This window comes from Amblyraja radiata, chromosome 13 (assembly GCF_010909765.2).
Source record: "Amblyraja radiata isolate CabotCenter1 chromosome 13, sAmbRad1.1.pri, whole genome shotgun sequence".
Classification (NCBI taxonomy): domain Eukaryota; kingdom Metazoa; phylum Chordata; class Chondrichthyes; order Rajiformes; family Rajidae; genus Amblyraja; species Amblyraja radiata.
Window position 1 is genome coordinate 18,431,574 of NC_045968.1, and position 24,029 is coordinate 18,455,602.

General features: G+C 40.5%; 2 protein-coding genes across 4 annotated transcripts in view; both read left to right on the forward strand.

Moving 5' to 3' along the window:
- The first annotated feature begins 9,393 nt into the window (after positions 1–9,393).
- LOC116979677 (hepatocyte cell adhesion molecule-like) lies at positions 9,394–21,674 on the forward strand. 3 transcript variants are annotated; one of them, XM_033031367.1, is made up of 6 exons: positions 9,394–9,619; positions 11,522–11,619; positions 11,709–12,062; positions 14,198–14,470; positions 14,970–15,077; positions 20,534–21,674. In XM_033031367.1, the coding sequence occupies exons 2-6, from the start codon at positions 11,601–11,603 to the stop codon at positions 20,623–20,625; spliced, it is 846 nt and encodes a 281-aa protein (XP_032887258.1). In that variant the 5' UTR covers positions 9,394–9,619; positions 11,522–11,600; the 3' UTR covers positions 20,626–21,674. The 3 variants fall into 3 exon arrangements, with proteins under 3 accessions (XP_032887258.1, XP_032887257.1, XP_032887259.1); XM_033031366.1 differs by having other exon boundaries at positions 11,522–12,062; XM_033031368.1 differs by lacking the exon at positions 9,394–9,619 and having other exon boundaries at positions 11,395–11,619.
- The window catches only part of LOC116979678, a 28,183-nt gene continuing 17,420 nt past the window's right edge, over positions 13,267–24,029 (forward strand). The window contains exon 1 of the mRNA XM_033031373.1: positions 13,267–13,271. The gene's annotated coding sequence lies outside the window, so the exon portion shown is untranslated. The remainder of the gene's footprint in view (positions 13,272–24,029) is intronic.

A 24,029-nucleotide genomic window follows, 5' to 3' on the forward strand; every position in this document is an offset into this window, starting at 1 on the left:
TGACAACACTGAAATAGGCTAACTTCAGCACATCTGAAGAAGGGTCCCAACCCAAAATGTCACCCATCCTTTTTCTCCAGAGATGCTGCCTGACCCACTGAGTTACTCCAGCACATTATGTCTAACTTCAGCGTTAGTCCAACTAGGCTGAAGTTAGACTAATAGTCTAACCTTTTCCCACCATTTTTCGCCTTTTCCCGCCATTGCTCCCCCTTTCCCGCCATTTCACCTTGATTCCCACCTGCCTGCGTTTGGTCCATATCCCTCCAAACTTGTCGTATCCATGTACCTGTCTAACAGTTTCTTAAATGTTGGGACATTCCCAGTCTCAACTACCTCCTCTGACAGCTTGTTTCATACACCCACCACCCTTTGTCTGAAAAAGTTACCCCTCAGATTCCTATTAAATCTTTTCCCCTTCACCTTGAACCTATGTCCTCTGGTCCTCGATTCCCCTACTCTGGGCAAGAGATTCTGTGCATCTACCCAATTTATTTGTCTCATGATTTTATACACCTCTATAAGATCACTATTATCTGCTTAACATCAACCCTTATCTGAGCATCTCCAGAAATTCCTCAATGCTGTATTTGCCCTTCCCATCCAGGCTTTCAGATCATCTGAGGCCTGTCAATGGCCAACCCGACATTCTTTAGGGCTATAATTTGGGTAATCCTGTTTTAAGAGAGTAATAAAATATGCTTGGATTAAAGTCTTTTTATGCAATTATCTACATACATCTGCAATAGTAAACATTGATTTTCCAACCTTCCAGAGATTTGCCCAACATGTGCAATAAATCCTGCTATTCACTGAAGGGTAATTTCATAAAACATAGCTGAGCTTTTTGCTCCATAAATATCCTCAGGAGTTGTTATAGAATTTCATCTAATAACTACCAATTGACACATCAGAAGGAATTTGATTATAATATTGCTGGAAACATTATTTTCTTGCAAGTCAAGTCAAGTCAAGTCACTTTTATTTCTATAGCACATTTAAAAAACAACCCTCGTTGACCAAAGTGCTTTACATTGGTGGAGGTACTAACGTTATACAACAGTGGTTCATAGATTAAGTACATACATAAATACATACATATAGCCCTACCTCAGAGGACGTCAAGAAAGGCTTGAGAGTAAAGGGTCGAGTTTAGGCTCGAAGGGCCGAATGGCCTACTCCTGCACCTATTTTCTAAAGATGGGTTTTAAGTCTCGACTTAAAAGAGGCGATGGAGGGGGCAGTTCTGATGGGAAGAGGGATGCTGTTCCACCGTCTAGGAGCTGCAACCGCAAAGGCGCGGTCCCCCTGAGCTTATGCCTAGACCGCGGGATGGTCAGTAACCCCATGTCGGCCGATCCGAGGGACCTGGAGGTGGTGTGGTGGGTAAGCAGACTTTTGATGTAGGTGGGGGCAAGCCCGTTAAGGGCTTTGTAAACATAAAGAAGGATCTAGAAATTTATTCGGAACTGCACAGGGAGCCAGTGGAGAGGCCAGAATCGGGGTGATGTGGTCCCTTTCTCGGGTGCCCTTCAGGAGTCTCGCTGCGGCGTTTTGGACCAGTTGCAGGCGGGACAGGGAAGATTGGCTGATGCCAGTGTTAAGGGAGATGCAGTAATCGAGGCGGGAGGAGATAAATGTGTGGATGATCTTTTCGAGGTCATCAAACTGGAGGAATTGTTTTATTTTAGCTATCGTCCGAAGCTGGAAGCTGGCTTTTACCACGGCATTGACTTGTTTGTCAGATTTCAATGCTGAGTCAAATATCACGCCAAGGTTTTTGACGTGAGGTTTGAGTAATGGGGTAAGGCTTCCAAGGCTGCCTGCTATCGTTTTAATTGAGTCAGAGGGGCCGAGAAGGATGACCTCAGACTTACTCTTGTTTAGTTGGAGGAAGTTCTGGGCCATCCAACACTTTATATCCTCGAGGCAGTGGATAAGGTTAAGTAGATTTGATCGGTTGTTGGACTTCAGGGGGAGATAGAGTTGTGTATCATCTGCATAGCAATGGAAGGAAATGCCGTGCCTTTGAATGACTTGGCCTAAGGGGAGCATATACAGGGAGAGGAGAATGGGGCCAAAGATGGAACCTTGTGGAACCCCGTAGCAGAGGCTTGCTGGGGAGGAGAATGAGTTGCCTATGTTAGTAGAGAAACTACTACCTTTGAGGTAGGAGATGAACCAGCTCAGGGGCAGTGCCATCAATACCAGCCCCGTACCGGAGATGGCCAATTAGGATGGTGTGGTCGACTGTATCAAACGCTGCGCTGAGGTCGAGAAGGAGCAGGATTGCACAGTTGCCGGAGTCAATGGTGAGAAGTAGGTCATTATGTACCTTCAACAAGGCAGACTCTGTGCTGTGGTGGGCCCTGAAACCTTTTTTTTTTTTTTTAATTATTTTTATTAGAAGTACGGTAAATTACAATAACACACAACACATATATCTTAATACATTTTTTGTACCGCTTCATTTTTTTTTTTTTTAAAGCTTTAAGAAAAAGATAGAAGTGAGGAAAGTAAAGAAGGTGCGCAAGAGTTGTGAAGTGCAAGAGAGTGTTGGGAAAAGAAAGCCCCTTAGAAAAGAAGTTAGAGAAGGAAGTAAAGTAAGAAAGTAGACCCTAGAAAAGAAAGAAAAAGAAAGTAAGGACAATCGCTCTATTATAACATTAAACTCCGCAGAAAGACTACCAACCAAGTCTGTTTTTGTTGTTTTATCTCCCAATGCCAGGTCCTGATACCATTTATTTATTTATTTATTTTTAAAATTACTATTGCACCTCATGCTTGTAATAGGTCCATAAACGTAGACCACGTCTTTTGGAATTGGTTTGCTTTACCTGCTAAGAGGAATCTCATCTCTTCCAGATGTAATGTTTCAAACATATTTGATGTCCACATTTTTATTGTTGGTGTGGGCGCATTTTTCCAGAATTTAAGTATGAGCTTTTTTCCCATTATTAGCCCGTAATTGAGTAAATTCTTCTGATACACGTTTAATTCAGGGATACCTTCCGATATCCCAAAAATGATCCATTCTGGTTTTGGTACCAGTTTTATTTTAGTTAATTTTGAAAAAATATCAAATATTCCATGCCAGAATTTTTGGATTTTTGTACAAAAAACAAAAGAGTGCGCTATGGTAGCTTCTTGACACAGACATTTATCACAGATTGGTGAAACATTAGGAAAGATTTTATTTAATTTAGTTTTTGAATAATATAGTCTATGTATTGTTTTGAATTGGATAAGCGTATGTCGTACATTGATCGAGCATTTATGCACCTGTAGTAAATGATTATCCCAGCTCTCTTTTGAAATTTTTATAGCTAATTCTTGTTCCCAGTCTCTTCTAATTCCATCTGTTGTGGGTATTTCTATGTTTAAAATTATATTATATAAGTACGATATTAAGTTAGCTGATTCCGCCTTTGTCTTCATTGCTTCATCCAGTAAGTCGGAAGGCATATTATGATAGTCTTTTGTGTATTTTTTCAAATAATCACAAATTTGAAGATATTTAAAATATTGGTTATTTTTCTAATTATATTTCAGTTGTAGTTGTTGAAATGATAGTAATTTTCCCACTTCATACAGATCTTCGAGCGTTTTGATTCCCATTCTTTCCCATTGTATAAATGATTTGTCTATGATTGATGGTTTAAACGATGGGTTATTGGCTATTGGTATTGAGAGAGATAGGTTTCTTAATTTTAGATTCTGTTTTATTTGTTTCCATGTTCTAATTGTGCTATGTATAATTGGGTTTTTATTATAATTTTTATTATTCAGATTTATTGGTGAGAGGATAATCGCTCCTATATTACTCGGGGAGCAGTCCCCTTTTTGCATTACAATCCAGTCCGCCTGCTGGGCAGAATTGTCCAGCAGGTGAATCATATTTTTAATATTTACTGCCCAATTATAATACATAAAGTTAGGGAGCGCTAGACCCCCCCACTCTTTTCGTTTATTAAGGTGTGTTCTTTGTATTCTATGGGGTTTATAATCCCATATGAAATTTGTAATGTCTGAGTCCAATTTTTTGAAAAACTTTTTTGGGAGATATATAGGTATTGATTGAAATAGGTATAGAATTTGTGGTAAGAAAATCATTTTTATAGCGTTTATTCTGCCTATTAAGGACATCGGAAGTGTTTTCCAGAATTTAATCAAATTATTTAATTTCGAGGGCCCTGAAACCTGATTGGAAAGTTTCCAAAATAGTATTTTGGTGAAGGTAAGGCATAAGTTGACTTAAAATTTCCTTTTCAAGGACTTTTGAAAGGAAAGGCAGTTTTGAAATAGGTCTGTATTTGCAAGGCAAGGTGGGGTCGAGGTTAGGTTTTTTCAGGAGGAGCTGGACCACCGCATGCTTGAAACAGGTAGGAACAGTGCCAGTGGCCAGAGAGCTGTTGAAGATGGCAAGGATGCTGGGACCGGCTATTGTAATGGCAGAGGGGACAACGTCGAGGGGGCAGGTAGTAGATTTCATGGTGGTGACCAGTTTTACAAGGGAGGGTAGAGTAACAGGTTGGAAACAGTCTAATTTTGAAGAACAGACCAATAGGTCACGGATGGGAGGGGAAATATTCGATCTGATGTTCTTAATTTTGCTGGTGAAAAATGTAGTAAATTCTTCGCACTTAGCAGGGGACCCAGTTAAGCTGGCGCTTAAGCGGGGGCAGGACATATGATGGAGGTGATGGTACTAAAAAAGACCTTGGAGTTATGAGCGTTTTGGGAAATAAGGGCGGAAAAGTATTTTGTTCTTGCAGATTTTACTGCTTCCTGGTATTTGTGAAGATTGTTTCTCAGAAGTTCAAAGGATATTTGAAGCTTATCAGATTTGTACTTTCATTCTGATTTTCTGCACTCTCTTCTTAGGGCTCTGGTGGTGTCATTGAGCCACGGCCAGCCTTTAGACTTAGGCTTCATGCATTGCCTGAAGTTTATTGAACAGTTTTGTTTCTCTTTATATTACTTCATTGGTTAATAGTGTTTCCAATTTAACTGGTCTTAACTAACCGAGTTTTCACAGTGCCCAGAGAGGTAAAAAATAACTTTATTAACAACCAATAAATGTTTTAATAATTATCATAAGCTAAATGTAATTAGAATTGTTGCAGTTGTTTGCTTGGGTACAAAATTAAACCAGAACAGAGGAAGGACTGAGGACATGTTATGCAGGAGAGAAGTTAAGTAATGCACCCACATACAACATTTCTACATTCCTCATTGTATCATGATCTCAGAGGTCAATGAGAACTATAGAGGGTATTCTAGAAGTAGCACCAATGTAATGGGCGGCACGGTGGTGCAGCAGTAAAGTTGCTGCCTTACTGCACTTACAGCGCCAGAGACCCAGGATCGATCCCGACTGTGGGACAGATATTAAACTCACTGGCATGTAATTACCTGTTTTATCCACGCTGCATGTACTAAATAAAAGGATTACATTTGTTATGCTTCAGGCATCTGTTCTCGCACTTGTTCTAAGAATAAATAAGTTTTTTAAATGTTTCGCAGCAGCACAGCAATCTCCTCCCACAGCAGCCTGTGATACATCTCGTCAGACCTTGGAGATTTATCCACTTTGCTTTAACCAGACAGAGTGGAAACAGCCCCTTCAGCCCACCGAGTCTACGCCGACAAGCTATCACCCTGCACACTAGCACACCAGGGGCAATTTACAATTTTTTTTTTTAACTAAAGCCAATTAACCCACAAACCTGCACATCTTTGGTGTGGGAGGAAATCGGAGAACCTGGAGAAAACCCATGTGGTCACAGGGAGAACGTACAAACTCCATACAGATATCACCCATAGTCTGGATTGAACCCAACTGGCGCTGTGAGGCAGCAACGCCACTGTGCTGATTTCTATCCCTGCAAAAACATTTAATATCCTCTTCTTTTCAATGGCAAATTGCTCTACATTTCCAACATCTCCTCCCCGAATTGTCAAACTACAATGCCCTATAATGAACAGATCATAAATATTCATTAACAGTCTCCCCTTGATCTTCTAACTCTGTGCACAGAAAGCCATGTAGTCCCAAATCAGTCCTACTCTTTATCCAATTAACCTTATGCCCTTACATGCCTATAAAACATTTGGGATATTTCTTAATCTTGCCCATCAGTTCCATTTTGCACCTCTCCAGCCTTTAAATATTTTAAGTACCCAACACCCAATCTATGCTGCTTTCAGGCCTCACTTGTATTCAATCCTCTAGACGTGCCACAAGCTAACTTTTTTTTTTTAAAGCCAGTCTTCAATATCCTATGACATCAAAAGTTCCTTGGACTTGTTAGTCTTTCTTACATTTCAACTATATGGGACCACATTGGCGCTGAACTCTCACTATTTCATTTTTGAATCACTCCATCCATTCACATACTGATTTGCTACAAGTAGCTACTTGCCATATCCTTCCATATATTGAAGTCGACCTTTCGTCAAGTGAGGACCTTAATTTCGGAATCACTTTTCAATTAGATTAACTGGTAGTAGTATCTCAGGCATGTTACACTACAAAGGGTTATGTTAAAACAAAACCCAGCAAGTTTTAGTCCCCAGTAGTAATACTATCCCTTAATAGATATTTAACATTATTGACCTTAAATGTAAGACATTTATTCACTTTTATTGATTCGAGATGTAATACATAACAACCTGGACAATAACCTTCCTCCAGACCAGTGCAGTGTTCGGCACAGACTAGAAGGGCCGAGATGGCCTGTTTCCGTGCTGTAATTGTTATATGGTTATAAGTGTAATATTAGCAGAAGCAGAAAATGCACAAAAAACACATGAATTAATAGCAGGTTGGAAAGCACTCTTCAAAAGTAGTAACTTAAACAATAGGACTACAACTGATCATTGTATATGGTTTTCTGTAAAAAGAAATAAACATGTCCACGTGTTAAAAATATGTTAAGAAACAAACCCTCTAAAAGAAGGTGTACTCGGACAGTATTAGGTGTGTGGACTGTATTTATTTAGACCATTTCAGCATCTGAATGGAAAATGTGTGGGACGATAAATAGATGTTATTTAACACGGGGGTTATATAACAGGAAGTGGCTGGAAACCCAGATACACATCTCTTAGCAAAGGCTCTAGGGTCTTGGTTTTTCACTCCCCGATGCAAGCAGAATTGGTTTTATGTTTCTGAGAACATCAAAACAGCCCACGCAACAAAATAAGTGTCTTGGATAATTAATTGACCTGAAGAAACGCCCACAGATAGGGTATAGATAGATAAGCCACAGAAAAACAGCACCGTGGGTGACATAATAATTTTGTCATGTGGGTGCATTTTTTAGATGGTAATCTGATAATTAAATTAATTGCATGATGTAATTAAAGATTACTAGTGAATATTCTCAGCAGTTTGAAGAAATATCCTTCAGAGGGTCAGGATTTGACTAAAACAAAAGATCTGAAGAAATAATTGATTTGTCTCACCGGGCTTTGCTTTGAAACGAAAACAGTTCTACAGTCCCAGGATTTTCATCCCATGCTGTAGGACTTCAACAGCGCAACCTCGCACTTCATCAAGCACATGCCAGAATCTGCTGAATTTCTAGTTATGGACCCAAACCTTACGTCTGAAGAAAGGTCTCCACCTGAAATGTCACCTATCCATGTTCTCCACAGATGCTGCCTGACCCACTGAGTTACTCCAGCACTTTGTGTCCTTTGGGACCAAATTTAATTTTAGTTTAGAGATAGAAACAGGACCTTCGGCCCACCAAGTACTCACTAACCATCGATCATCCGTTGACACTAGTTCTATGTTATCCCACTTTCTCATCCACTCCCTACACATTAAGGACAATTTTACTGAGATCAAGTAAACCATAAACACGCACGTCTCTGGGATGTGGAAGAAAACCAGATCACCCGGAGGAAAGTCACAAAGGAATGTGCAAACTCCACACAGAAAGGACCCGAGGTCAGGATGGCACCTGGGTCTCCAACTCTGTGAGGCAGCAGCTCTACCGGCTGCACCACTGTGTTGCCCTAATGCTATGGCTCAGGCCTTGAGTTAGGGTGGTTTGCATTCAACAATTTACATTGTGTTTGAAGGTAATGGATAAACTGCAGTGTTGTTCTTTTACATGGTTCGATAATATCATCCAGATCAACAAAGTTAAAACAACTAGAAATCAAAGATTAAAAGCATACCTTGCCCACTCTTCACCTCAGTCTGGACAACTCCTTCATTATCTCATTCTGAAATTCTCCAGAATTTATTTGGATCCATGTCACACCATAATACACTCTGAGAATTCATTGTTTCCAAGAAAAGATGAAAACTAAAAGAAAACCTACATAGTTGGAATTGAAAGTGTCTCAACGCTACCGAGTGCCACTCGTTTTTTTGAGGAACGGACATACAATTTCGGATCAGTGTAACGTTTTATTTACCAGTACAGTATTCGCAACTCACAATCACCGTAGTAATATTGGCTAGAATTCAGCATACGTCACACACAGCTCTGATCTGCATCACCAAGTTAAACGATTCATCGTCGGATAACAGAAGCTAGACGTTTTGTTCGCAGAAGGGAGATACTTTAAGGAAGGGCTGTTCCAGAACATTTGACACAGGATGTGCAACATATTGAAGAAGATTCCAAGATAACAGGTAAGAGGGGTTTAGAAGTGTGAACAGACGTTTTCCTGCAGAATGTACTGAAACACAATAGCCGTTTTCTGATAACCACTGCTCTTATATACAGTTTAGTTTATTGTCACATTTATCGAGGTACAGTGAGCAGCTTTTTTCTTGTGTGCTATCCAGTCAACGGAAAGACTATACACGATTACAATCAAGCAGTCCACAATGACCACAGTGTACATGTACAGGATAAACGTGGAATAAGCGAGTTTACCAAAAAACTTTGGAAGAAGAATTGCAATTTTATTTTAATCCGAAGCTTTTGGCGAATAATGTTTATCCCAGGAGAAATAATGTTCATGTTTAAAGCTGTTAACGATTTGCATTATACGGTGAACAGGAGCTTTCAGCCGTTGAAAGTCAGTGGACAATGGGGAATAAACCCGTTCTGTTTTGTGAGTGAGGATATTGCAGGGACGCTGCCTTTACCGAGTCTCTGACTCCACAATGCGAAAATGTACGCTCTGTTTCCTAATTTTCAGGACGCGACCTCTTGGCTACAGGTGCTTTTTAAGACGTGCGCATTTGACCGTAGGAAGGGCACGGTCTGGCAAGTGGCGCCCGAACCCAACGAGCAGATCGCGGGAAAGCCCTGTCCACGCATTCCTGAGATCTCCTCGCGTATAGAAAGAAGAACTGGCAGTAATTGTTAGACTATTCTATGGTTCGCCATTACTGTTCTGTGAATACTGACCAAAATCTGAAAATGATTGTAACATAGTATTTATTCATCTCAAATCGGTCATAGGCGAAAGTCGTCGGGAGCACTCTCGACTTCCATGTGAACGACAGCTATTGTTAAGTGTGAGCTGAAGTTTGGAACGGCCATTTGTATTGGTTAAGTATAAAGTGCACCCAGAAGGATCAACAATCGTGGACTTCTTTCTCCCTTTGCCTGCATCCAGATCCCTTTGGAGATAATTTAAGCAGGTTGGTAACATTATGTGTAGCTTTTATTTTAACATAATTCTTCAACAGGTACATCTAATGAAGATGTACAAGGAATTAATGAAAGTCTGAAGATGGATCCTGACCCGGAACATCCATGGATGCTGCCCGACCCGCTGATTTATCCCAGCAAGTTGTGTCTTTAGTTGGTAAACTAATATCTGCCGTTCCTTGCATTAATTCCAGTTATAATATATGCATCTATAGATGCGGGCGCCTTCGTACAGTCCTGCTCTCAATGGCATTCTCTATTCAAACGGAACCAATTACTTAATTGGATGAAAGTCACACAACTAACGCTTCTATGTTGTCCTCTTCGCCACCGACCATATAGTATTTGCATGATGTAGTCTTGGGCGAAATATTACATTGGTATTGTTTATTCAAAAGTATGCCAGACACAGTTAAACTTTGAAAGAAAAGTGGTGACGATTACTATTATTTTCTCTCGTTGCACGTTGTTGCTAGAATCTTTGATTGTTTCGAATTGTCGCTAAACTCGAGGAACTTAGAAATAAATTCTAAGAATCGGCTATCCACGCCCCTAATATAAAATTTGTTTGTTTATAATTCCAATTAAAAGTAGTTATAATAATTGGGAGATCGGGGATTGAATTACTCTTGTTAAACGCTATGTTTAAGAAAGAACTGCAGATGCTGGGAAAATGCTCCACAGATGCTGCCTCAGCCGCTGAGTTTCTCTAACATTTTTGTCTACCTTGTCAAACGCTAGGCATTTTGGTCCCAATGAGTATATCGGCAACTAGGCACAACTTGAACTAGTCCGCTGCCCCCTGAACTTGTCCCGTTACATCAACCGGAATTTGTGTTGGTGTCACTGTAACCATCCCTTTCCCAGGTATTTTCCACTGCACCAGCAGGAGATTTAACATATGTCCCTATATCGCCTCCATCACATCCATCCAGGGATTCCGGGTATGTTGTTTATGTACATTAGTTACCTCAACTTGGAGCCGTCAATGTTCTTGCCGTTACCCAAGCGGAACATCCGAAAATACGCTCCCAAACATCTCTGAAATCTACATCATCGTCTATATCTCTCGTTTCCCTTTCCCGTGACTTTCAGTCTGAACAAGGGTCTCGACCCAAACCCTTTCTCCAGAGATGCTGCCTGTCCCACTGACTGAGTTACTCCAGCTTTTTGCGTCTATCTTCTGAAATTCTTCGCATTGGATCACATTCCACAGTTAAATGAACAAAGAACATCAGGAGACTCGCCGTTGAACATAGCATGATTCAGGGCTGCTGGTAATACAAAGAGGTTCCTCTGTAGCAAGTGTCCAAACGCGGTGTCCACGGGAATGTGTTGAATGACGTGAAGTTGTTGCACTTGCACGGACTGGTGAAAAAAACTCAGTGACAGTAAAATATACAAAGTGCTGGAGTAGCTCAGCTCACCAGGCAGTATCTCTAGTAAACATGGATAGGTTAGGTTGCGATTCGGGTCGGTATTCTTCTTTAGATCCTTCTTGAGATTGAAGAGGTGTCCTGACCCGAAACTTCACCTATCCATGTTCTACAGAGATGTCCCCTACCCGCTGAGTTACTCCAACACTCCGTGTATTATTTTGTAAACCAGCACCCGCAGTTCTTGTGCTCATATCCCACTGACAGTAAAGGCGCTCTATACCGCGTAGCTTTTTCGAAAGTGACAGCGAGGTTTCCTGCTCTGTATAATTAACCAACCCGTTCACGGACCGCTTTGTTCTTGATTATATCGCATGATACAACTCTTGTTGCTCGACAATTTAAACCGAAGCACTTTAACTACAACACCCCAATTTGAAGAAATCTAATTTCTCTCGAAACGGTAGAGTTGTTGCTTAACAATTTCATTTTCCTCTCTAAATGTATTTCTTTTAGCAGCCGCTGCCATAAACGGGAAGCAAAAACAGACTGCACAGTAGAAACGTAAATAATTCATGACTTCTTCCGCGTAAAAATGCTCGCAGTGCTTTCAGGTAATGATTTGGTAATGATTCATCCAACTGTTCTCCAGAAACATTCACATTTACCAGTGTAATAAAAATGCATCTGTTTCCCATCCCAGCGCTCCATTTACTGACACTCAGCGGCACAGAAATCTCAGCCCGACCCGATACAGTCATTGATGCCGTCGTTGGACAAGATGTTCACTTCCCTGTGGATAATCGGTGTGAAGATCAAAGTTATGTAGCATTTCATTTACTTTCCCCGGTTGTTACTAAACTTGCTTCACTTGTAAATAACATATCCGGGATCCTTCACCCAGTGTACGCAGACAGACTGCATTGGGACGCGAGTGGATCACTGGTGCTGTCCAATGTGCAGGTCAATGACAGTAAAAGATATGGGATCCAAATCGACTGCACCAGCCAAAAACGAACAACCCATGGTAAAAGGACCTTCGATGTGTATGTGTTTGGTAGGTAACTGATGGGGGAGATGGCACAGCTGGTGGGCAGATTGCCGGGAATACCAGGGGCTGTAGAGAGGGTCGGGGACCGGGAGAAGCACAGGAGGGTGGACCAGGCTGCGGACTCCAGTTGCTGGGGGCGGGCGGAGGGCTGAGTGATGGGGTCTCAGGGTAATGTTGACACGCGGATGAGGAATGAGTACTAGGAGGGAGGGAGGTGACGGAGAGGGGGAGCCGATGGAAAGGCCAGGAGAGGCGACCGAAGCCAGGTTGAGGGAAGAACCCCAACCTGTGGGGAGGGGGAGACAGTGGGGAGAGATGGGGCAGGACAAGGGGTGGAGATACGGAATGGGACTGGAGAGGGAGAGTGAAGGACTACTGAGGGAGCGGTGGTGGGAGGGGAGCGAGTGAGATAAGCAGAGGGTTCTGGGGATGCAACAGAGGGGAAGGAGAACAGTGGTTGGGCTTGAGGGCCAAATAAAAGGAGATACAATTATGGATGTAGACAGGTCACATCTAAATATGAGCAGCTTCCAAGGAGGTGGAATGGAAGATGCCTGTGCCTGAATCCATTAAGATGGGAGTGGTGGCTCACAGCAGATACCACACGGCCTGCTAGAGTGAAGACCTCGTACAAGGACACTGGGTCCAGGACTGTTGGAGTCTAGACTGTGCTGTCTGGATTTACACAATCAATCATGGGCACACAAAATCACCACCCCTCAGACTATCTGAAGAGATGTCCCAACCCAAAACATCACCGGTCCATGTTCTTGGATGACTCTACCTGATCTTTTATGTCAAGTCTTCTTCTTACCCCTGTTAATGATTACAGTCATCTACTGATGAATAAGACTCCACATTTGTAAACTCAGTATGCCAATGCCAATGCAAAATGCCAATGCAAAACGTTCAGTACTAATCATAACTTTACTCAATAATCATTCAGCTATTAGTCAATTAAAGCTTACCATTCCCATTTATGTTTAGAGCATAGTAAATTGTAATTCATTTTTTAGCCAAGTATGTAAACGTACAAGGAATTTGATTTGCCAACAGTCGTACAAAAAATCAACAGGATACATAGCCGTATCAAAAATTAAACATAAACTTAAACAGCCACCACAATGGAGTGTGAGAATCCCCAGGGCACACACGCTCTTTCACCGTGATGTGACCAGAGTTGTACCGACCGCTGTCACTCTCCCTGCAGTCTCTGTCCGCCCAAACAGTCAGAAAGCCATCTACATTCGCACGAGACTCTGGGAAGTCCTCATGGAGCCATGACCCACAAAACACCGAGATCACTGCACTCACTCCGAGTCCTCACCAGTGCAGGCAGCACGTCCTTATTGTTTTTCAGTGACCTCACATTCCCCACTGTGATGGAAGGCAGATAACATATACCTTCTTTCCTCCTTTTCTCCCGTGGTCGGCGCAATGAAAACTTCCTCAGTCGGGGCAATCGAAGCTCCCGCAGTCAGTGATCGAAGCTCTTGCATTGGGGCAATCGAAGCTCCCTTGATCGGGCCGGTCAAAGCTCAAGCAGTTGGAGCTCCTGCAGTCAATTCCTAACAAAGGGACGCCAGCCCCCCCCCCCCCCCCCCCACGTAATACAAAAACTAAAGGTACACTAAAAACATACAAGTAAACACAGATCAAAACAACAAAAGATGACAAGCTGTTGGCGCGGATGTCATGTTCAATCTCCCAACCTACCTCATTGTGGACATTGGAGTTATTTAATGGAACTTGTCAAGGCTTGAATGTATTCATGTTGTGTATTTTCTGATTTAATTAAGTAGCCTGCAAACAAAAGCATGTACAAAAGTATCTTAGTACATGTGATAATAATAAACCAAATCAAAAATCAAAGATGAGGAGCAGGGTATCACTGAGAGGAAACAACAGAATTCTATACTTAATCCTGTGTGTTAGATGCCAGAAGTGCCGTCAGCCTCACAGAGAAATGCTGGTGAACAGAGGTTTGGTGTTACTACATCCACAGATCCTGGGCTACCAGAGATGTCTGCTCATTTCTGGATTCTAATAAATAATTTCTTTTTAGGCAGTTAATAAAATGCTAACATTCAGGAAATAACTAAGTCTCCTCATTCTTCTTCCAACTACTGTATCCATTTCAGAGGCAGTTTCAAAGCCGGTGATAACAAAAACTGGGAATTGTTCAACTCCGAATATTACTCTGAGATGCTATGTCTCCAATGGAACAAATGTTACAATCTGCTGGGAAATTCACTCCTTGTTCAATAGCGTAAACACAACCTGCAATGGGCCAGAGCTGGTGATACACCATATGAAAGAAGGAGAACAACATAGATGCATAGCAAAGAACCGAGTCAGCAATGCCAGTAGTGAACCAACAATCATAGAACCATGTAATGGAAATGTTTATAAAAGTAAGTATAAAATCTATTCATACTGCAGCATTTGACACTTCATGAATGGTCTTCCTCCATGGATGTGAACTCGTGTGCAAAATTCCTAGCAGTGAGCATACAGATCAGATCAGTTTTGAAAATCAGCATCTGCATTCTCCTCCCTATAAAACTCGATCCATTAGCAGTATAATTATTAAAGACTAAACCATTATTCAATTACTAAACTATCAGATATAATTATTAAAGAAAACCTTTTTTAGGTTTCATTTTGTTGGTGAGGGCACCAGCGCTGGCCATACCATACATTCTGTGAAATTGATATTACATTTTTCTTTTTGCTTATATGTTAACCAGGGAAATAATTTCACCGACAAAACACAATTGTTTCCCCTATCTATTCAAATGAATACACACAAATTTAGAAACAACTAGCAATTGATTTTGTTGTCACATCTTGTTGTGCTTCTATTTCATCATTTTGATAACTACAAAAAAAATAATCTGTGATTCATTTTAGATAAGAATCTACGTTGGCTCTTGGCTTCACCAGTATTTCTTTTAATTTTGGTTGTAATCATATTCAGCAAACACAAAATGAAACATGCTGTTAATAATAAAAGACACAGTAAGTATAATTATTTTATGAGTTAAACGGAAGTTCAACTATGCGTAATTTGTTGCGTGCATTGTAAGATCAAGATTTAATCATGCCTGTGAATTGTATTTTTAATCATGTAGAAGTTATATAGTTTTGAAAATTCAACAGCACAATTAATTCTTTGTGCTCTTAATTATCTGAAAAAAAAGATTTGGTAATCCCAGACATTTTATACTTACAAATTATGACCATAAAGCACAAGAGTGTAAAAGACTCCTAGATAGGTGCTAAAAATAAAATCACTGTGTGCACTCCTGTTATCAAATCATTTGTGTCAGGAATGTCCCCACTCTTCTTCCTAGTCAGTCCATTGCACCTTCACCATAGGTTACTTTAAAATGTTTAACCGAGGATTGTAGAAGATGGCTTTGCCCTTAAAAAATGTTCTGCCATTTCAATAAATCATGCTTGATCTGTAATTCAAAGTTATCTAATATCATTAGCTCCGTATCCCTTGATATCCTTTAATAATATTCTCATAGTCCTAAAAGCATCAGTTATCCCTTCTTTGTATTTTAAGAGACGATTTCATTGCACTTTGTACAAAAAAAAATTCTGAACTAAACGACTGTCTAATTTAAGGCTATGTCCCATTTTCCTTAATTCCTTTATCAGAGTACATTGTTTCTATTGTCCCTTCAGGGATGACTCCGGGTTTGGCAGTGACCACACCTACACTCACAGTAGGGTGAACTCATGTGATACATATTCACTTACAGGGCACATATGTGGTGGCGCTGGCGATATCGGTTTGACCTCGTAGTTCAGTCATGGTCTTGAAGGAGTAGACGTGGCAATCTCAGACTTACCCTGGCAGCTCAGCGTGTGAGCACAGTCCCTCACTGTTTGTGGGCAGGAAGAGGAACTGGCAACTCATACTTGCCCCAACCATTCAGACTTAGCCTCAGTGAAGCCGTGGCTGACTAGGGCTTCTTCCTGTCATCCCAGCCTTGGCCACGCAGTGGTCTCAGGTTTGTCTCAGTGGCTCAGTCTTCCTCAAACCTGTGACTGTGGGGACACACACACATGATGGTCGTGATTGACCTCTCCAGGGCTGTCAGCCAGTGACAGGTATCCGAGGCAGGGGGCGCTATCACACTGTGTATCTGTCTAATCATTTAAACATTATCGTAAACAGATCACACCTCACATTTTTATAGCCAGGAAATGAAAAACATTTTACATAGAATTCAATGGTGCTTTTACATAGAATTCAATTGACCACAAATTTTACTGTACCATTTGGTGCATGTGACAATAAATGTCTCTTGTCTTGTCTTGTCTCTTTTCTTGCTTTATTGTTTCGTGAGTGCACGGTGAAATTATTTTTTGCATAGACCACACATGCACGAATTGACATTTTTGCACCATTCACAAAAAGTCCAAAGTACTGGAGTACCTCCCGATCCAGGTAAGCCCCAGGCTGCGCACTGAATGTGAAACATAGAAAGAGCCCGTTTGCCCCATTTGGAAAATGCTGGAGTATCTGCCTGAAATGAGCTTCCTCTATTTCCTCAAATACTCACCATCACAATTGATCTTGCTCATATGTTTAAAGCTTCTCCTTAATTTTAGCTGTGCTTTTTGTTTCAGTTCCTCCTTTTAGCAATTAATTCCATTTTCTAATTGTGTGGAGAACTTTCTGTTAATTATCTTTGTTAATTTATCAGCAATTATTTTTAAAGACAGCCTAACATTTTGGTCTCCTCCTCACATGGCAACGTCACCCCTGTCTAATTAAGCCCGATCATAATGTAACATTCTAACCAATTCATGACTGGAGCATAGTGACTGTCTTTTCACTATTTCCCGATGTATTCTCACAGATCGCCATACATCAGAGATTTCTTTTATTTTTATTTTTATTTTTTTATTTATTTATTAGAAGTAGACATATTATAAAATGTAGTTACATATTATAGTAAAAAAAAAAACTTTTCATATACATCAGTCATACATTATTAAAATTTTCCATTATCAATTACTTCTGCTTCTAGTATTTTTATTTTTTATAGAAAGCGAGAAAAAGAGAGGGTAGAAAGTCACAAATAAAAAAGAAAGCAAAAACCCCCCCAAAAAAACAACACAACAGAAAAACAAGGGAGGTGGAATGGGTTACCTGTAATACATCAATGGAGATAGGTTCGTAGGTTATAAAGTATAGCTTTTCATCTGTTCCTGAGTTCAAGTTTCAGCTGGGTCCTCGTGCTGTGCCAATCTATCCCTTCAGATAGTTAATGAATGGAGCCCAAATTTTATGGAAAAGATCTTGTTTGTCCATTAAGACAAGTCTAATTCTTTCTATGTATAGGGTCTCCGACATTTCCGTAATCCACATTTTAATTGTGGGGGTTGTAGGGCCTTTCCAAAATTTTAATATTAATTTTTTTCCGGTTATTATACTGTATTTGAGGAATTTTCTTTGGTTTGTTGTGAGTGTTAAGCTTTGTTCTGATATTCCAAGTATTATTAATTTTGTGTCTGGGTCCAGTTTTGTATTAATAACTTCTGAAGTTATTTCAAAAATATCTGTCCAGAAATGTTTAAGTTTTATACAGTTTGCAAACGTATGTGTTAAATTAGCCTCTAAATGTAGACATTTATCACAAATTGGAGAGATTTGTGGGAAGATTCTATTTAGTTTTATTTTAGAGAAGTGTAGTCTATGTAAGACCTTGAATTGTATTAAAGTATGTCTGGCATTTAATGAACATTGATGTATTTGTTGTAAACTTTCGTCCCACATATCTTTCGTGATAGGATGACCTATTTCATTTTCCCATTTGTATCTATATGGTTCGGTCGGTGGTACCTCGTTATTTAGTAGGGTGTTATAAATATAAGCTATTAGTTTTTCAGTATTAGGATGCTTGTTCAGACATTCATCAAGAATTTCTGATTCCCTATTCCTGTATACTTGTGTATTAGATTTAACATAATCTCTAATTTGTAGATATCTGAAGAAATTATTTGAGTGCAGTCCATAATTCAGTTGTAACTCTTGAAATGAAAGAAAAGTACCTTTCCCATAAAGATGTCCTATATTTTTGATTCCATGATTTTTCCATTGTGTGAAACCTTTGTCCATAACCTTTGGCCGACTAGGAAAAGGGGAGATGCAGCGAGACCTGGGTGTCATGGTACACCAGTCATTGAAAGTGGGCATGCAGGTGCAGCAGGCAGTGGAGAAAGCGAATGGTATGTTAGCTTTCATAGCAAAAGGATTTGAGTATAGGAGCAGGGAGGTTCTACTGCAGTTGTACAGGGTCTTGGTGAGACCACACCTGGAGTATTGCGTACAGTTTTGGTCTCCAAATCTGAGGAAGGACATTATTGCCATAGAGGGAGTGCAGAGAAGGTTCACCAGACTGATTCCTGGGATGTCAGGACTGTCTTATGAAGAAAGACTGGATAGACTTGGTTTATACTCTCTAGAATTTAGGAGATTGAGAGGGGATCTTATAGAAACTTACAAAATTCTTAAGGGGTTGGACAGGCTAGATGCAGGAAGATTGCTCCCGATGTTGGGGAAGTCCAGGACAAGGGGTCACAGCTTAAGGATAAGGGGGAAATCCTTTAAAAACCGAGATGAGAAGAACTTTTTTCACACAGAGAGTGGTGAATCTCTGGAACTCCCTGCCACAGAGGGTAGTCGAGGCCAGTTCATTGGCTATATTTAAGAGGGAGTTAGATGTGGCCCTTGTGGCTAAGGGGATCAGAGGGTATGGAGAGAAGGCAGGTACGGGATACTGAGTTGGATGATCAGCCATGATCATATTGAATGGCGGTGCAGGCTCGAAGGGCCGAATGGCCTACTCCTGCACCTAATTTCTATGTTTCTATGTTTCTATAAAGGATGATTTGAATAAAGGATTATTTACAATGGGAAGGCAGAGTGGTATATTATTCAATTTTAAATCTTTTTTTATTTGTTTCCAAATTCGTATTCCACTATGTATTATGGGGTTTTCTTTATAGGTTTTTTTGTGCAGTTTTGTGGGGGCAAATATGATCGGTCCAATTTCAAAAGGTAGACAGTCTTCCTTTTCCATCATTAGCCAATCTGGTTGTTGATCCATTTCTTCCAGCCAAAAATTCATGTTTTTAATATGGACTGCCCAAAAATAAAATAAGAAATTTGGCAAAGCCAGACCTCCATTTATCTTTGATTTACATAAATGTTTTTTACTTATTCTATGATTCTTATAATCCCAGACAAAACTTGTAACAATGGAATCGACTTTTTTGAAAAAAGTTTTTGGGATATATATCGGAATTAATTGAAGTAGGTACAGCAGTTGCGGTAAAAAAGTCATTTTTATAGCATTAATTCTCCCAAGCATTGAAATGGGGAGTGTTTTCCAGTATTGAATATTCTTATGTAGTTTATTCAGTAAGGGTGGGAAATTTAGTTTAAATAAAGAGGTATATGTCTTAGTTACATAGATTCCTAAGTATTTAAATTTATCTTTAACTATTTTAAAAGGGGATTGTTGTATTGTATGTAAATTGAATTTTGTTATTGGCATGATTTCGCTTTTATTCCAATTGATTCTATATCCCGAAAACTGACCAAATTGAGTTATTAGATTTAATAGGTTTGGAATACTAGTTTCTAATTTTGTAATATATATTAGTATATCATCTGCATATAAGGAGATTTTATTCCTTGTGTCTCTAGTATTGTATCCAAATATTCCTGGATGGTTTCTAACGCTTTCTGCTAGGGGTTCGATTGCAAGAGAGATTTCTTTAGCTCTAAATCCACCTCATCCTGTTTTGAATAATATAGACACAAGAAGTTCACACTTTTCATTTTAGGCGAGATTTTCTCCAGGTACTTTGGATAAGTTGCAAGAGAGAACTGCAAGCATGCAGAGCAGAGACTTTAGCATGCGACAGAGAGTGTGAAGCAATGTTACAACCAACAGATCAGATCAAAACTCAGCAGTCTTGCTGGAACTACTCACAACTGGTGGTTGACAATTCATGTACTAATAACCCAGCATAAGTATGCAAAAGACATGGTTAAAGCATTTACAGCAATAATTGAACCAGAAGTTCCAAGTAGGTGACCCATCTAGGCTCTGTCTTGAAATCACAACCATCACATAAGTCAATATTCAACAATATAATTACCAGCATGTGATACTAAGAATCAGCTGAGCACATGGGATACAGGGAAAACCATGGGACTGGGCTACATCCCACCTGCAGTACAAAGGACTTATGCTCCAGACACAACCACCTTTAGAGCCAAGCTATCCTGATACAATTTCAACATTTGCATCCATCTGGGAATGCAGAAGATTTTCCAGCTACGTCCTCTACACAAAAAGCATCTTGATATTTTGCATTTTTGAGTGGTTCTCACAAAAAAGTACTAATATACTAAAATAATAATATTCTCATGTATTTTTCAGATAGATCAATACAAAGGTCTGAAGAGAAAATGTTTTCTGTTCAACATGAACTTATTGAACCCACTTATGTTACCATGGTTGATTCACGCTGATGACTCGGCATTATCTGCAAAGTGACACTTGCACTGATTGTCTCCATGTGAAGAGAAGCTTATGGAGCAAGTAACTAAAAATTAGGAGAAAGCAATTGAATCTCACCAACGATAAAATGAGAACTAAAACTAAATTAATCACCAGACGTGTATGCACCCAGGAGGCAGATGCTGGATGTTAATGTGAAGCCTGGCAATTTATACTTCTGAAATAGCCGATTGTGTCATTATGTTTCTTCAGCAGAGATCGGTACGATCATATGTGCATTTGTAAGATAGGACTCGCGAGATTTTCTGTGTTGAACAACTGCACATTAAGAATAAGGATTTGATTCATCTGTGTTCTGATACAAAATACTCATGTAAATACGTTCTGACAAAAAAAAAACGCAGTTGAGACAGAAAGCTGGGATGGAGCATCATCAATTTCAATAAAAAGTTACCAGCTTTCCGTCCGCAGTGCTGGATTTACAGGCAGGGAACATCTTCAAAATCATCTCCATGAAATCAAACCTTTTTTATAGCAGCCAGATCAGATTGGAGATAATTTGATCAACTGATAAAAGGTCAGTTGCTTTGCCTGTTGGTTCACCAGTGTTGAGCAGTCATTTGGTTTATAAGATCACCCAGAATATCATCGTCTACACTTCCATCGAAGTGGAAGACGAGTTTGTGGATTTATGCCTAAAATTCCTCAAAACCACTCTTTAGAATTTATCAACAATATCATCTATCCTAGTAAGAATATGTGCTTTTCAACTTCTTGGTAATCAGGAGTGAGGACAAAGCTGGGCTAGTTTTGGGTTAGCAACCTGGTCGGCATGGATGAGTTGGCCCATGGACTGTGTTCGATGACTCTCTAACCAAAACACAGATTCACCGTTAAAGAGAACAGCAAAGAAACGTCATGTGAGGGTTTGTAATTTTTTACCAATACAATCATAATTACTGTCAAATAATATCTCCGGTGCAGAAAATGTAATTTTAAAAGTTTGAAATCCTTCAACATACAGTATATGTCAAAGTTTTGGCAATTCATTTTTTCAAAACTTTTCTTCGTCTACTCTCTTAATCAATTATTCCCCTTTATTTTGATTTCTGTTCCTGATTTGATAGCAAATGAAATTATATTTATTAAGTATAATAAGGTTTAGTAAATAATAATTCAGCAGAATTAAACTATTTTAAAGATATAATTCTGATCATGCGCTTCAAATACAATACCAAAACCAGGTAGCTCAGTCTGGATGGAAGCTCAACAAATAATATTGAGATAAGAAATGAAACCTATACAATTAAAAGTCTAAACTTGACCACTTCCTGGTTGCACTGTATATTGATTTTAGAAAAAACGCGACCACTTACGGCTGTGATTTTTGGCCACCTTACTCAGTCCCCCTCCAGCTGTCAGGGCCAGAGGATTTTTCCCATCGATGAAAAATAAAAGACATTAATGTTTTAAAAATGTTGAGATTCTCTCTCCTGTCAATCATGCTGTGAAGGTCACGCCCCTTCCGGCAGAAGTGTGGGCGTGGCTCAGTCTCTGCAAGATGGGGGAGGGAGAGGGTCACGACTCTCAGTCTGAGCTGGAAATCTACGGAACACTGAGAATACTGACCTGTGAGTGCCCTTTATGTGTTTCTAAACTGCCTTTTGCAACTGTGTGGCTATTGAAACGTGTGCCTTTTTCAACTGTGTGCCTTTTGCAAATGTAAAAAAAGGTCTAAAATTGATTGTCCACCCTCTCCCCTTTCTCTCTCACTGTCTCTCACCTGTTTTCGGCAGAATATCTGGCAGTTTCTGAGCTGCCAGACTGCCAGGCTTGAATTACAGAGCTGCCAGGCCTGAGTGACTGAGCTGCCAGCCCAAAAATCCATTTGGCCCACAATGTCCATATTAGCCCTCTGGAAACCAGTCCCAGAACCATATTAGCCCTCCCCTGTGAAGCTGGGACCCAACGGGTCTCACTTAGTCTAGTCCACCAATAAATTAACAGAGGGAAGAAAAGTAGCCTAAGGGTTGGACTTTAAAAAATACAGGAAAATATTAAAAATATGTTTTACAGAAAGTTTGGAAGTAAATGCAACGGAATGGAGACACAAGTACCTGCTGAGTTACTGAGTAGTAAGAGAATGCCAAGTCAAGTCAAGTTTATTTGTCACATACATACAAGATGTGCAGTGAAATGAAAGTGGCAATGCCTGCGGATTGTGCAAAAACAACAGGACAGAACAGAATAAAACCAGCATTTACATTTTAGAGTTAAAAAAAAAAAAAGACACCACACAACAGTAAATTAGTAAATTAGTCCCTGGTGAGATCGTTTACAGTCCTAATAGCCTGTGGGAAGAAACTCCGTCTCATCCTCTCTGTTTTCACAGCGTGACAGCGGAGGCGCTTGCCTGACCGTAGCAGGTGGAACAGTCCGTTGCTGGGGTGGAAGGGGTCCTTCATTATGTTGCTGGCTCTGAATCTGCACCTCCTCGTGTATAGGTCCTACAGGGGGGTGAGTGTATTTCCCATGGTGCGTTCGGCCGAACGCACTACTCTCTGCAGAGCCTTCCTGTCCTGGGCGAAACTGTTCCCAAACCAGATTGAGATGTTGCTGGACAAAATGCTTTCTACAGCCCCAGAGTAGAAGCACTGATGGATCCTCAGAGAGAGACTAAATTTCCTCAGCTGCCTGAGGTGGTAAAGGCGCTGCCTTGCCTTACTCACCAGTGCGGCAGTGTGTGTTGTCCTTGTCAGATCCTTTGTGATGTGGACTCCCAGGTATTTAAAGCTGCTCATCCTATCCAGTTATCTCCAGTAGGATGTACGTCCTCGGATGTTGAGCCCTTCTAAAGTCCACAATCAACTCCTTAGTTTTTGAGACATTCAAGAGGAGGCTGTTGTCCTGACACCAGAGTGCCAGATCAGCCACCTCCTCCCAGTAAGCCTTCTCATCATTATCGGAGATCAGGCCCACCACCGCATTGTCATCAGCAAACTTGATGATGGTGTGGGAGTTGAACCTGGCCACACAGTCATGTGTGTATATGGAGTACAGTAGGGGGCTAAGGACATAACCCTTGGGGGATCCTGTGTTCAGGGTGAGGGTTTTGGACGTATGTCTCCTCATCTTGACCACCTGGGGCCTGGCGGTGAGAAAGTCCAGGACCCAGGCACACAGGGGAGTGTTCAGCCCCAGTTCCAACAGCTTCTCAGCAAGTCTGGTGGGGACTATGGTATTGAAAGCTGAACTGAAGTCAATGAACAGCATCCTCACATAGCCCCCCTTCTGGCTGTCAAGGTGAGAGAGAGTGGTGTGCAGAACCTGGGAGACCGCATCGTCCGTGGATCTATTTGGACGGTATGCGAACTGCAACGGGTCCATGGTGCGAGGGAGGAAGGTGCAGATGTGA